Raw genomic sequence first — 15,703 nt, 5'->3', positions numbered from 1 at the left:
ATGTTGTTGCAAATGACAGGATCTCATTCTTCGTATGGCTGAATAGTACTCCACTGTGTATATGTACCACATTTTCTTTATCCATTCATCTGTTGGTGGACACTGAAGTTGCTTCCAAATCTTGGCTACTGTGAACAGTGCTGCAGCTAACATGGGAGTGCAGACATCTCTTTGATATACTGACTTCCTTTCTCTTGGGTAGATACCCAGCAGTGGGATTGCTGGATCATATGGTAGCTTTACTTTTAGTTTTTTGAGGAACCTCCAAACTATTGTCCATAGTGGGTGCACTAATTTACATTCCCATCAACAGTGTATGAGGGTTCCTTTTTCTCAAAATCCTCACCAGCATTTGTTACTGCTTTTTAGATAAAAGCCATTTTAACTGGGGTGAGATGACATCTCATTGTAGTTTTGATTCGCCTTTCTCTGAGGATCAGTGATGTTGAGCACCTTTTCATACGCCTGTTTGCCATTTGTATGTCTTCTTTTGAGAAATGCCTATTCAAATATTTTGCTCATTTTTTGATCAGATAATAAGATTTTTTCCTATAGAGTTGTTTGAGATCCTTATATATTCTAGTTATCAATCCCTTGTCAGATGGGTAGTTTGCAAATATTTTCTTCCATTCTGTGGGTTGTCTCTTCGCTTGGCTGATTGTTTCCTTTGCTCTGCAGAAGCTTTTTAACTTGATTTGATCCCATCTTTCCATGTTTGCTTTGGTTACCTACGCTTTTGGGGTACTGCTCAAGAAATTTTTGCCCAGACCAATGTCCTGGAGACTTTCCTCAATGTTTTCTTGTAGTAGTTTCATAGTTTGAGGTCTTAGATTTAAGTCTTAAATCCATTTTGATTTGATTTTTGTGTATGGCAAGAGACAGGGGTCTAGTTTCATTCTTCTGCATATTGATATCCAGTTTTCCCAGCACCATTTAAGATACTGTCTTCCCCAGCATATGTTCTCAGCACCTTTTTTGAAAATGAATTCATAAGTGTGTGGGTTTGTTTCTGGGTTCTCTATTCTGTTCCATTGGTCTATGTAGTTGTTTTTATGCCAGTGTCATGCTGTTTTGGTTACTATAGCTTTGTCATATAATTTGAAGTCAGGTAATGTCTTGTTCTTTTTGTTGAGGATAGCTTCAGCTATTCTGTGTCTTTTGTCATTCCATATAAATTTTAGGATTTTTTTTTATTTAAGAATGTTGTTGGTATTTGGATAGGGATTGCATTGAATCTGTAGATTGTTTTGGGTAGAATGGACATTTTAACAATATTTTTTCTTCTAACCCATGAACATGGAATATTTTTCCATTTTTGGTGTCTTTTTCAATTTTTCATCAGTGTTTTATAGTTTTCATTATAGGGATCTTACACTTCTTTGGTTAATTCCTAGGTATTTAATTTTATGTGTGGCTATTGTAAATGAGATCACTTTTTTAAGTTTCTTTTTCAGATTGCTCACTGTTGGCATATAGAACCACTACTGATTTTTGTATGTTGATTTTGTATCCTGTAACTTTACTGAATTTATCAGTTCTATAAGTGCTTTTGTGTGTAGACTCTTCAGGTTTTTTTCAAGTATAAGATCATATCATCTGCAAACGAGGATAATTTGACTTCTTCCATTCCAATTGGGATGCTTTTTCTTTCTCGTCTTATTATTATAGCTAGAACTTCCAGTACTGTGTTAAGTAGTGAAAGTGAGCATCCAGATCTTAGGGGAAAGGCTTTCAGGTTTTTCCCATTTAGTAATGATACTATCTGGGGGTGTGTTGCATATGGCTTTTATTATGCTGAGGTATGTTCCTTTTATCCCTTTTTAAAGGGTTTTTTTTTTTTATCATGAAGGGATGTTGAATTTTGTCAAATGCCTTTTCAGCATCAATTGAAATGATATGATTTTTATCCTTCATTCTGTTTTGATAATGTATCACATTGATTTGTTGTGATACATTACAAATGTTGAACCATCCTTGCATCCCAGAGATAAATCTCATTTGGTCATGATGAATGATCTTTTTAATGTATTGTTGAATTCGGTTTGCTAGTATTTTGTTCAGGATTTTTGCATCAACATTCATCAGAGATATTCGCTTGTAGTTTTCTTTTTTTGATGTGTCTTTGTCTGGTTTTGATATCAGGGTAATACTGGCCTAGTAGAATGAATTTGGAAGTATTCCCTCCTCTATTTTTTGGAGTAGTTTGAGTAGGTCTCCCTATGTTTTACAACTATACTTTAAAAATACTTTGTCTTTTCAGAATCAAACCTATAAAAATTCTTATGAGAAAACACATGGAGAAATCTTTATGATAGACCTTGTAGACATCATGCTAAGTGAACTAGGTCAGTCATAGAGAATATATATCAACTAATTCCACCTATGAGGTCCCTAGAGCAGTCACAGTCATAGAGACAGAGAGTAGAAGGGTGGGTGCCAGGGTGGAGGAGAAGTGGGGAATTACTGTTTAATGGGTATAGGGTTTCAGTTTGGGAAGATGAAAAAGGTCTGGAGATGGATGATGGTGATGGTTACACAACAATGTAAAAGTACTTAATGCCACAGAACTGTGCACTTAAAAATGGCTAAAATGGTAAATTTCATGCTATGTATATTTTACAATAAAATAAAAAAATCTGTCTTAATTACCCCATGATGATGGTGCATTAGTGCTCACTGATGTAGTTAGAAATAAAAGCTAAAGAAAAATTTTACATCTAAATGTCCAACTCTTGGAAACTGGTATATAGACTTATGTGTAGGGTCATTATGAAGACTGCCATAGCATGAAAAAAACACAAAGAAAGCACAAAGGATACAAAATTACATGAGACCACAATAATCAACCAATTTACATAAGAGAGACTCCCAATGGCCAAATCTGGGACAAATGAGGATCTAAAAATTATGTCTGTAAATAATTGTAATACATGGAATAATAGAAATCCATGCCTCCATAAGATACTGAAACAAGGGAAAAAGAGCATCTGCCACCTTTGTAGGTGACTCTGTCAGGGTCACCTAGGGGGACACTTGGGAGGCAGGCCTTGGGAGTCTGTTTCAGAGGTGCTGCCCCTGGCCTGGAACCATGTCCCTGCTCTTCTCTAAGTGATGCAGGGAGGGTCCTGCAGGTGGGAAGGGCTTTTGGATGCATCTGTTTTCATCCCTGCACGCTGGAGATGAGTAGATAAGAGCTCACTGACTCGTTCAAGTGACAGGTATTGGCATCAGAGTTAGGACTCTTGGTTCCTGACAATGCAAATATCTTTACATTACCAAGTGTTTCTTCACTGGAAGGAAAGTCTCCAACCTTCTGACGATTCCCACATCCCACAGTATAAGCACGAAATGAGATTTGTATGTGGAAAGGCAAATCGGTGCCTGGTTCGTAGCCGGTACTAATGAACGTTTAGTCAACACGTGATTTGGGAAACCAAATCTAACAGCTTAAATTTTTTTGGATTATAATACAACCTCATTGTAAAAAAAATTCAGAAAAACACGATTTTATAATAAAGATCACTCCTAATTACACCCCCAAAGAACAAATGGAGAAGCTGAATCCTTAACAGCCCATGGCCTACCTCCTAGCCCCAGTTCTGCATTTTTAGAGATTTCCCTGTCACTCTATTTCTGGGCCTCTTAGATTTTATTGATAATGGCTTTTTATCCTTATCCACAGGCATTTATTGAGCTCCTTCTGAAAGTACCTGAAAATACCTAGTGACCACAAGGCAAATAGCAGTTGTCTGCTTTAAAGCAGGGCTTCTCAACCTTGACGTTATTGATGTTTTGGGCAGATAGTTCTTTATCACGGAGGCTGTGCTGTGCACTGCAGGATCCACTAGATGACAGTAACACCCCTCAGTAACTGTCTCCAGAAACAGCCAAGTGAGTCCTGGAGAGCACAAGTACTTGCGGTGGAGAACTACTGTTTTAAGGACAACTGATGGAGCTACCTGTTCCCTGCAGCCTTGGACATTTAGTGGTGGCAGCCACCTATGCCCATGCTCACCACCACCTCGTACCCAGCAGAGCAGTCCTTTCCAGCTTGCTGGAAAGCTAGCATGTTTTCAGTACAGTCAGTGGCTTCTCTCCAGAATTAATGACTTCCCCTAAGCCCACCTCTTGGCCTCCCTCACCCAGCACTAGGTACCTCCTCCTCTCAGAGTCGAGCCAGGTGGGAAGTTCCCCAACCTTTGAAGAATAGTGCTTCAAAAGAGTGGTTCTTTCAAGGCTCACATGGTTCCTGGAGTCAAGCTCACACGACCTCACTCTCATTCTGTCTTCAGAGTTCTACAAATCCTACAGAATGATTCACTGGACTTGGCAAGTTTTTCTAAGATATGGATCCCACCCAAAGACCTCTGAGCTTATTGTCGAGTCAGAAACGAAGCCATCCTCTCCCCATGGGGCTTCATGGTCTTCAGACAACCTTGCTTTTTGTCCTTTGAATTGCCAATGGCATTCGAAACATTCTCATTTCTGCTTTGATGAAATCTCAACTTGTTTGTTCTTTTCTATTGTATGCTGACGGGGTGTGAAAGACCATTCCTCATCTTCCAACAGTCTAGGCTAGTATATGTCTTTTTGGTGGCCTTATTCATTTATTCTGTCATTTAAAAAATGTTTTCTCACAAAAGTACCTGCTGGGTCAGGGATTTGATGTTGCCCTACTTACAAGCAAACGTCTGTTACTGTTCCATGGATACTGGCAGGGGACATGAGACAGTCTCCTGGGTCAGGGGCAAAGGACTTGATGAGCCATGGCACAGCAAGCAACACAAACTCCAGTTCTCCTTGCCCTGCCAGTTCCTTGGTGGAACCTTGAGTGGCCAGAGGGTGCCTGCTCAAACAGTGGGTTATTAGAGGAGGACCTGGAGTTGGAAAACCCACTGTTTTACAGCAAGCAGCAGGCAAGCCCATACTCCTTCCAAAACATGACCTTGTCCCTCAAGTAGCTTGCTACAGATGCAGTGTGGAGGGGCGGCCTGGGTGAAGAGCAGTCAGGGCTCTGTGTTCTTGACACAGCCAGCAAAAAAGCCAGGTGGAGTGCGAGAGACCCACGGAAAATATTCTCCCCAAAGGGGAACTCATTCTTCCTACTTGCTTGCGGAAAGGGATTTAAAATCGAACAGGTTGGGAAAATTGAGTTACACACACAGAGGAAAAACAGGGCCATTCTCACCCACCACTGTTCAGTTCTGCTCAGCCATCACACCTTTTTTACTTTGACTATTTTATAGACTGTGAGGTTGGGTGTGGTGGCTCATGCCTGTAATCCCAGCACTTTCGGAAGCTGAGGTGGGCAGATCACCTGAGGTCAGGAGTTCGAGACCAGCCTGGCCAACATGGTGAAACCCCGTCTCCACTAAAGATACAAAAAAAATTAGCCATGCATGGTGGTGTGCGCCATGGGAGGCTGAGGCAGGAGAATCCCTTAAACCAGGAGGCAGAGGTTGCAGTGAGCTGACATCATGCCACTGCACTCCAGCCTGGGCCACAGAGTGAGATTATCTCATAAATAAATAGACTGTGAGATTCTGGATTCCCAGTTGTTAGGCAGGGATCTATGGATTTAGCGAAGATGTAGACCAGTGGTGCCAGGAGAGGCTGCCATGCACAGCCTGTCAACGCTGCCCACCGGGGGTGGGGGGATGGGGGGTGCCCACAGACCATCTCCCTGGGACTGAAGCCCATGACAGAAGTAGATCATGCTGTCTCTTCTCTATGTGAGTAGACCCAGGAGTCTCATGTCCCCTGCCAGTATCCATGGAACAGCAACAGACTAACTTACTTGCTTGTAAGTAGGGCAACATCAAACCCCAGACCCAGCAGGTACTTTTGTAAGAAAACATTTTTAAAATGACAGAGTAAGAAAATGAATAAAGCTACCACAAAAGAAAGAAGTGAATAAAGTCACCAATAAGAAAATGAATAAAGTTATGTTGTTCCATCCAGTGCCTCTGTGAGTCATCTTTTTTGGTGACCCCAACACCTACAAACCATGCAGTGGGTTGACATCCCGGGACTGCTGCTCCTGGTGGGAGGCAACTGATGTCACTTGCTTGACAATGAGACTGACCTTTTCTTCCACCACGCCTTCATCTCTCCTCTCCAAATACTGACTTTTTTTCCACTATATTTGTAAAAGTTATGTGATTGTACGACTATAGCTCTTCTGTGGTATCTACAGGTTGATACAAATCATTAAAAATCAAAACATCAACGTATCTAAGAACCAAATGGTGCATGTGACTCCCCGGAGAAGGATATATATGCCACATTGCCACTTGAAGGAGAATCTTCCAGGCATCAAATCCCGTGGATTCTCTTATTTTCTTTCACATTCCCTCTGCTTTTCCTCACAGTCGGCTACCACGCTCTGAGGAGCCTGTGCCATCACCATTTCCCCCATCCCTTTTTCACTTTGCCTCACACCAGTCAAATCCAAATATCCGAGAGTCAGACACTGGGAGAGTGTCTGCTTCTTGGCAACTCCCAGGTGGTTATGATACGCTTCCCGGGCTGCAACACTGACCTACGGAACTGAAATGATGAATTCATGTCAGAAGAAATAGGATTTGGGGAAGAATTCATTACCTGGACCATTTTCAACAGCTGGAATAAAAAGTACTTAACAACAACAACAACAAAAATCACACACAAAGGCCAAAAAGTGTTTTGAAAAAGTGCTTTGAGAATTTACTGTACAGTTTTTTTAAACAATTTATTTATATGTTGGCTTCTACATGCTCTTACATTTGTGTAAAACATTTATACATATTCTTTACAATTTGTACATATATTAAATGGCTATAGCATAAACATTGTTCTATGGGATTTTATAGAAGAAAAATCAAGTGGGGAGAATTACTTATGAAACATTAACAAAAACCCGTGATATTGAAGAACAAGATGTTCTCATATTCATTTGATTTCATCTACTTATTTTTGGTGTCATTTTATTGATGCTGGCCCAGACTTTCCATTTCCCGTAATTATTAGGTCAGAAAAATGAAAGCAGCGGGAGGGAACGCGGTAAGGCACCTGTGGGAGACGGGAGCGCTCCTCCGCAGGGGTGAGACGGTGGCTGCCAGTGCTGAGTTCGAGCTGACGGTGTGCCAAGGTCCTGTTTTGCTTTATGCTGTTAAGTGAAGCGCTGGAAGTGCTGGTGCTCAGAAACACCCTGTGTGAAGTTTTGGATGTAGTCAGGAAGGGCGCTGGTCTGTTCCTTCTCTCCAACCTCAGAGCCCGGGGACTCTGTACACTGCTGAGGCTGCAGCCCTTCTCAGTCCCTACACTTTTCCATCTAATGGGGAGCTAACCTGTGCTTTTTCTCTTTGCTGATTACACCAACTGGCCATGAACCCGCCACCCAAGCCAAGCAGTGTGCCGTGCACGCAGCAGCACTTCTCATCACGGTGGATGAGGAGCCAAAGAATAAGAAAGGGCCAGAGACGCCGGGGTGCTGGGTGCCCTCCTTCCCCCAGGCCCTCCTGAGCACAGGCCTCCGCACAGCCACTCACCCGTCGGACCAAAGCCACAAAATTCTCTACAAAGTCCCTCAATTCTTCTAATGTATTCTTCATGGCATAAAACATGCCTTAACCAAGATTAGGAAGTGCAAAGAGAGAAAGCACGGGTCCTCACATAAGAGCAGCACATCAGAAATGACGCTGAGGACACGGGTGGCCAGGGGTATCTGCTCATCTGCCAGGCTGTGGGGGCCCCCTGGAGGGACATGGGATGGCCCACCTGCCACACACCACGATGGCACTAGCAGCCCCAGGGGCCCCCAGCATCCTCCCTCTTGAAGTGTAAGCACTTGAGCTGTAACTGTGGCAGTGAAAGGCGTAACGACTTCCCTCAATGATAGGAGCTCCAGAGGACTGAAAGGAGTTATAAAAATATACAAACATAGATATTTTTTATTCTGGCATAGTTCATATTTTTAAGAAAGTAATTAGTAATTAATTATCTGACACTGGGTAAGAACTGGAAGATTGTGGGAGACTTATAAATTATATAAGACTTATAATTTATAAGACATATAAATTATGACTCTATGTAAAATATCAGTGGGGAGAAACCCCTCATTTTCCATTGAAAATTCTGGTAACTTTTAAGTACTTTCCAAAAATAGAGACAATTTCCACTGGTTTAAATAATGGATGCGGAAATGAACAAAAGACCATCCCTAAATAACTGACGCATTTAGGGTGGCTAATAAAATAAATGCAGTTTTTTGCAACTATTTCTTTTTGGTTTTGTTTCCTTTTTTTTCTGAATAATAGGGGAAAAAAAGTTTTGAACTGCATTGCCCCAAGTCAGGAGAAAGCACGCGGCATTCTCTTCAAGGCCCGTTCTGTCCTACATCACTGGAAAGCGGCTGAGGGCCTGCCTCAGCTTTTCTGCAATCTGACAAGAAAGCAAAACAAAACAACGTTGAGATATCACTCCCATTACGACCTCACAGTATTCTTTATTCACAACTCCAACAAGTTAAACATGACACGAATTCCAATTCTTTAACTGGTCTTTTTGGCACCAGCCCTGCCCCGCGTTGCTGCTGGAGAGACCTTAACCCCGAATGGCACCGGCAGCGCTGGGGCCCGAGCTGGCCCTGGTGGTCCCTTCCCGCCGGGAGGCGTCTACACATGCTCCCCACCTCTGCCCTAGCGGCGCTTCCAGACCACCTGCTTTTCCTCAGATGAGCTGGGGGCTCAGGCCTTCATGTTTGCCTAGAGCCCCCTCTTTCCTGGAGGAGTACGAGCTTCCAGAATCCCCTGAAGGTTGTGTCGCCCTGGCCACACCCTGCTGTCACTGCTGAGTGTGCAGACAGCACGAGCCTGCCTGTGAAGCTAACGAGGCGCTGCAGTGGTCTCTGCGCCAGGGCCTCTTGCTCCTTGAAGGCACAGCTGTCTTATCCATCCCTGGATGCTAAACATCCAGCATGAGGGCTTGGTATATAAGAAACACTCAATATATGTCTGCTCCATGAACACATACACAGATTTTAGTAACTTAAGGGTTACTTTGCCATAAAACTTAGATCTAAAACCTGACAATGTTATATCAGCTACTTAGGTTTATGCAAAGACAGTGATGAAATACATGGTTTTCTATTCTGAATTACAATGTCACTATACCATACCTGGACTTGAAAATCAATAAATCAACACTATCAAAATTTTGAGAGTTGCCCTTGCATTATTTTCTCACACAGACAAATGTAATCTGTTATATTCTAATATACAATGAAAGGCAAATCCACAGTGGCACCAACTGACGGGAAAAGTGTGCATTTAAAGAGCATAGGGCCCACGTTCTGTAAGGGAGGTCAGGGCTTAGGTGAGTTCCTTCCGTAAGTTAGTCTCCCAAACCAACTGTCCAAGACACAATTCACAAATATGCATTAGGTACATCAAGCACAGTTCTCCTTTAAGAACTGGCTGTTGGAGACAGGCATTTTCAGCAGTGTCCAGCTTGCAGATGCCACAAGTATGGCTGAGCAGAGGGCTTGCCCACCACTCCCCATGAACATGGCTTAGATCCCACGGCCAGAGGGGAGCTGGGTAGGCAGCAAGGCCACCAGCGGAGGCTGGATTCTACATTACAGACCTTACCTGCAGGTGTCTGAGGGGGACATGCTACTAGATTTTTGTTTTCTATAGACTCTGGTAAACAACAAAATTACTAAGCAGAGGTAAGAAAAATTTAAGTTTTCGTTATTGTTTTGTGAATAGAACCGTCCCACGTCTCGCTTTTTTGGTTTTCTCTCTGCGATTTCCATGGCGCACTGTGAAAACCTCATTCACAAAAAGCAAAGGCTGCCTTTGGTTTCCTGTGTGGTGCCAGGCTCCTCCTGTTCCAGCTGCCAACAGAGCCCCAGGGACGGCTGGGTGACCTCATCTCATTCAGCACCGTTCCTGGTGCACAGAGGCACAGAGAGGCTGTGACGGGGGGAAGGAGCTGCACAATAAGGAACTTCTTGGGGCCTTGCAACTAGCATCCAAGACCCCTGCTTCAGAAGAAAATCTTTTTAAACCCAGTGTTATCCAAAAAGCAAAGGGCAGATGGAATTAGGAGATTAAAAAAATCCTGTCCAAAATTTAGGCTCCTTTGGTTTATTACTTAGGATTAAAGAATACAAACAGATTAACTTTACATGGTCAAAGTGGTTTACCAGGAACCCTCTCCTCAAGCACATGCGAAAGGCACGTGGATGCCCACTCACCGTTTCATAAAACTGCACTTGCTGCTCCAGGTATAGGCGGATGACACTGTTGTAATCATAGATCCGGTTACTGTGAAAGTGATTCATCTCAGCTACAACCAAAATCGAAACATCAATCAGTTTTCCCTCAAGTTTTCAAATGACAACACCTGGTTTCTCTGCTCAGTTACAATTAATCATCAACCTGACCTAATCTGGTTGGCTGTTGTTGTCAGTTCTTGGCAAATCACTTTACTAAGAGGTTAGAAAAACAAGTTGAGCTGGGCGCAGTGGCTCACACCTGTAATCCCAGCACTTTGGGAGGTGAGGTGGCAGGATCACCTGAGGTCAGGAGTTCAAGACCAGCCTGGCCAGCATGGCAAAACCCCATCTCTACTAAGAACACAAAAATTAGCCGGGCATGGCAACAGGTGCCTGTAATCCCAGCTACTTGGGAGGCCTAGGCAGGAGAATTGCTTGAACTCAAGAGATGGAGGTTGCAGTGAGCCGAGATTGCACCACTGTACTCCAGCCTGGGTGACAGAGCGAGACTGTCTCAAACAAAACAAACAAAACAAAACAAAACAAGTTAATGACAAACATTACTTTCCAGTAAATGAATGACTTTCACTGTCTTGCATATTCAAAACTATAAAATCCAATACAGATAAATCACCCAAATGCGGACTATTACTCTAACAGAATTGATCAAATAGAAAATACTTGGTCATATTTGTTACAGATGACTGCAGTTCAAAGCCTCTGGTGTGTCTGCACTGGACCTAGCAGGCAGCTGGGGTCCCTGCCCCGCTCCCTCCTGCACAGCAATTGCTTCAGCAGGTTTCTGGTGAAAGGCTGGGCAGCGTGTGGGACAGCGGGAGACCCTTCTTCAGTATGGGAAGCTTTGCTGCCCCTGAGCACCAGCGACGCTGTCAGAACTCAACCTCTTACACGGCAGGAGGACTGGATGCTGAGGGACAACTTTCTTCATGTTTGCTGAATACATGGATTCCTTATTTCTCTGTCCCCCTCTGCCCCTGCCCCCAACTCTAGAGGAGTCTTCGTCATCAGAGGACCTCATTGCCTCCCTCGGATGCCTCCTATGCCGCCTTCTCCCAAACCCTCCAAGCTGAGAAAGCCAGCGGCTGCACAGATTCCCATGACATGCAAACTGTTCTACATTTTACATGCAGTTACTTGAAGTTATACAAAACTTTGTATTTATCAATTTGGATAACCTCAAACACAAGTTCAAAACCAAATTCCCCATTTCAAACCCTTCAAAACCCAAAACTTCCATCAGGTTTCCTCGTTTTTGCCGTAGTGGCCTTGGCTCTGGACACTTCCCTCATCCTTCTCTTTCTCCCATGAATGCCCCAGTCTTGAAAGCTGTTCCTTGGAAAAGCCTGCAAATGTGCTTCATTCTCTTCTCCCTAGTACCACATCTTTAGGCCCTCAAAGCTGAGACTACAACAGTGAGATGGTCTTCTGGTTGGGCTCTTGGACAGTGTCTGCATCTTCCAATCTCCCCTCCATAACCAGCAAATCCTTCTCCCTTGAGGATTGATTTCTTTTACTCCCTTTTAATGGCTTCTTAATGCCTGCATCAAGTCTAGAGCTTTCAAGTTCTTTCACAATCAAAATTTATTTCCCAATAACCTCTAAGTATGTTTTACTCTTTCATGCCCATGACACAATCTAGCACCACAATTTTGTGGCTTTTGTTCCTAACAGAACACGCTCTCCATTCTCTGCCCATGCACGTGCCATCCACCCATCCGCCAACAGGAAAAATCCACTTGCCGCCCTCATCTGCTCAAAAACACTCAAACCTATAGAAATTCATGTCTTTTTTCTTGATACAAAAAAACTGTGCCTAAAATGACACACCCAAACCCCTTCACGTTCCATGATCCCAAGGCACACAGGTTACAGACTGCTAAAAGCTGGGCTCTGGCATTTAATAGAGCATTATGATACCACAGATTACAAAAGGAATCTTCAATGTCTCTCAGAACTAATAAAATGTACAGTTTTAATCAAGCTGTCATCTATAGCCAGATAAGGTGGACAGGTGAAAAATTAAATAAATATTACAGATTTTCACCAGCACCGGGATCCTGCAAACGAGGGGCTTAAAAGGTCTCACTTACTTAACTGCTGCTCACATCTGGATTTCTCTCTATCAAGGGAAACTTGGCTGGGGAAAAAAAACCTCCACCTCATAAGGACCCTTTCATCTTACCTTGCAACGCGTAAGACATGATGCTGACTCTCTTCACCATGTTCTGTTTGTCTTGTAGGGTGATTTTACTTGTTGCAACTAGTTTGTCACTTTCTTTCACTTTTTCTATTGCTCCCTGTGAAATATAAAATGCAACAGTATGAATAAAGCTGAAATGATTAGTCATTAGTTTAAAATATAGCAATGCTAATATATTCTATAACTGATTTGCTACTGAACAGGAAATACCTCCACAAAATAAGAAGATAGGAAAGCATCTAAATTTAACTTCCTTCAAGTCCCTTGGAAGCAAAAAGGTTGCTATTCTTGACAAATGTCACTAAGCTAAAATGAACAGTTTTATGCTACAACAAAAGAGAAAAGCAAACAGCACACCATCTCTGTAATATTCAGAAGCCGCTGCCATTTGAGGAGTAGCACATAATGGAAATCAGGCATTAGCAGGTTTTGGAAGTCATGTGGCTAGGTACAGGGCAGCATGTGCACACAGGCACTCTCTCTCTTTTTTTATACAACAGAATATTTTATAAGCTAGTGCCTAAGTGTGCTGATTCTAAGTCCTGGGCTTTCCTTTGATTTTTTAAGAGGCGCTGAATCCATTTAAAGACTCAGATGGAAGCGGCTAGAAAAGCTGCCAAACATTCCCCACTCCAGTGTCATCATGCTGCTCGTTATTTACGGCTGTCTGGAAGGAACAACTCTATACTCATGCATTAATTAGGCTCCAGGCCTACAACTCTGATGCTGCTGGCATACATTTCGACAGCAAGCTAATTGTTCTGAGTTTTATATTAAGTTACCTGAAGTTGTACAAACCTAATTTACCTATGGTACCCCTTCATGATATTTAAGTTATAAAGCAGAATGCTAAAATGGCCACATGCCAGGACTGTTAAGATCACAGACCAGCCCTTTGCAGAGATTTTCCTAACAAATCCAAGTACATCACAATATACGATAGACTACTATGGTTGACATAAAATATAAAATACTCACAACTCATGCCTGAGGTGATGTACAGATTTTTAAAAAGGGAGAGAAAACCAGAATTCATATGTGAGGACACCCCAAACCAATGTCAAAATTCAGTTACAAAACCTTTCTAATGGGAATTATAGATTGTTTCTTTTTTAATAATAAACACATAAAACCAATACTGACTACTGTGCACGTCTGCCTCCTTCACCTGCTGTTGTCTTCTATAAATGTCTACGATTAGGTTACCTTGTGAGTGCCAATGATGTCAGGGAAGCAGCCAAGAAAACCTTTATACTCGTGATTACATTCCATCAGGAAATGGAGATCTTTCTTTGGCTATAACAAGACACAAGCTGATTGTTACTGGCAGAGAAATTCAGAAAATCAAGGAAAAGAGAACTATTATATCCAAAGACTATAAATCCTGCATGTGCTACACTAAATTATTGAGTGTTAAGCATTCAGATCACTTTTTCTAAAAGAAAATAACTCCCAAGACTGCCATACTTTGAATCATATGTTGTAAAGAAAACGACAAAACATCATGTAATTTTTAAGTTGGTTTGTAAAATTAGTTACTTTGACATGGCCCAAAATACCACCACCATGAAGGAAGAAAGTTCAGCTAATGCTGTATGTTTACACACAAACAAATGAGTTGTTGTAGTTTAACTTCTAAATATGAGCAGAGAATATAAAAAATATCAAAACAACTAATCATTTTAAGTGGTAATTTTAAATTTTTCCATTTTTTCTGAATTATAACTTTAATAGCTATGTTATTAAAATGAATGCTTTTTTAGAAGTATCAGCAAAGTAGCCCATAACCACATTAGTGTGTGTACACATGTGTGCATCCATAAACACAGTTTTAAGTCATCTGAAAAAAATTTTTTTTTTAATTAAGGGATTAGAAAATAACTTAGATTCTTCTTAAGGGAACTTATTATCTGTTATCTAAAAAGCCCCTGAAACTGGGGTACTAAAGACTCCAATAAAAGCTATGTAGCTATGACAAGGACCTACCCTGTCCTGGGGACTGTAGCAGGTGCTTTTTATTTATGAGCTATTAAATCTTAAGAACCATACAGGGTAGGCACTACCACTGCAGATTAACAGATGAGGAAACCACAGCTCAGAGAGGCTAAGCAATGGTCCACACAGATCTGAGCCAGCATTCTTTCCTGTTCTTTAGAATCCCCTGATGGCTAAGAACAGATCAGAGGCATCAATACTGGAGTGCATTCATTTAGATGTCTTTTTTTCTTTTGAGATAGGGTGCAGTGGTATGATCATGGCTCACTGCAGCCTTGACTTCCCGGGCTCAAGCAATCTTCCTACCTCAGCCTCCCAAGTAGCTGGGACTACAGGCGTACACCACTACACCCAGCTAATTTTTGGGGGTTCACTGTGTTGCCCAGGCTGGTCTCGAACTCCTGGACTCAAGAGATTCACCCGCCTTGGCCTCCCAAAGTGCCAGATTACAGGTGTGAGCCACTATGCCTGGCCTATTTAGATTTCTTGATGACAAATGTATTCATCCACTTTGTCTTAACCTAAGAAACCATTATTAAACACAATTAACAAAGATACACAGAAACAGAAAAGAAGAGGGTACTTATTTGGGACGTTTGTCTTAAGACAGGTTTTAAATTAAATACTTGGACTAGATAGCAACAAATCTTAATTGGAATTGTGTGATTATGTTAGTACCTGTTCTGCCACGAGACTGGCAATTTCTTCGTAAGTCTTTCCTGCTTCTGTTATTGCATCATTGAGATCTGTTTCACCTGAAAATGATCAATTTTATCAGTGGTTATAAGTTATACATATTTTCTTTTCACTTGTTAAAATTTTATTATTGATTTTATTGGTAAATTTTATTATAGAAACTTTCAAACATTTTCAAAACTACTGGGAATAGAATGAATGCCCATCACCCACCATCTGCCTTCCCCACTGGCAGCTCTCGCCAGCCTGTGTTCATCTACACCCCGACGCGCTTTCACCGGACATCAGCATCTCATCCATAAATCTTGCCTAATAGATGAGGACTCTAAAACATCAGGCAGTACCATTATGACACCTACGACGAGACTGTCACTCGGCTATAATGAGGCCTCTCAGGGCGAGCTGGCTGCTTGAATCAGGATGTAAAGGTCCATACGGCACAGAACTGATGCGTTTCTTAACTCTGTGGATTCTTCTCCCTCGGCCCCTTTTTTCCCTGCACGTTTCTTTTCGTGGGGTGTTGAACTTGT

The 15,703-nt window shown here is 42.1% G+C and overlaps 1 protein-coding gene across 3 annotated transcripts in view; it reads right to left on the bottom strand.

Moving 5' to 3' along the window:
• Positions 1 to 6,680: 6,680 nt before the first annotated feature.
• Positions 6,681 to 15,703, bottom strand: part of SNX9 (sorting nexin 9) — a 228,538-nt gene continuing 219,515 nt past the window's right edge. For 2 of the 3 annotated variants that reach the window (XM_063707984.1, XM_055390988.2), the window contains 4 exons: positions 15,156 to 15,232; positions 13,689 to 13,778; positions 12,465 to 12,579; positions 6,681 to 10,332 (listed from right to left, as the gene is read on the bottom strand). In XM_063707984.1, coding sequence (XP_063564054.1) covers positions 10,094 to 10,332; positions 12,465 to 12,579; positions 13,689 to 13,778; positions 15,156 to 15,232 — 521 coding nt within the window. In that variant the 3' untranslated portion in view covers positions 6,681 to 10,093. The remainder of the gene's footprint in view (positions 10,333 to 12,464; positions 12,580 to 13,688; positions 13,779 to 15,155; positions 15,233 to 15,703) is intronic. The other variant, XM_031012280.3, reaches the window with a different exon arrangement.

This window comes from Gorilla gorilla, chromosome 5, assembly GCF_029281585.2.
Source record: "Gorilla gorilla gorilla isolate KB3781 chromosome 5, NHGRI_mGorGor1-v2.1_pri, whole genome shotgun sequence".
NCBI classification, from domain to species: Eukaryota; Metazoa; Chordata; class Mammalia; order Primates; family Hominidae; genus Gorilla; species Gorilla gorilla.
Note: the sequence above shows the minus strand (reverse complement) of the source record. Positions and strands in the feature narration are given on the sequence as shown.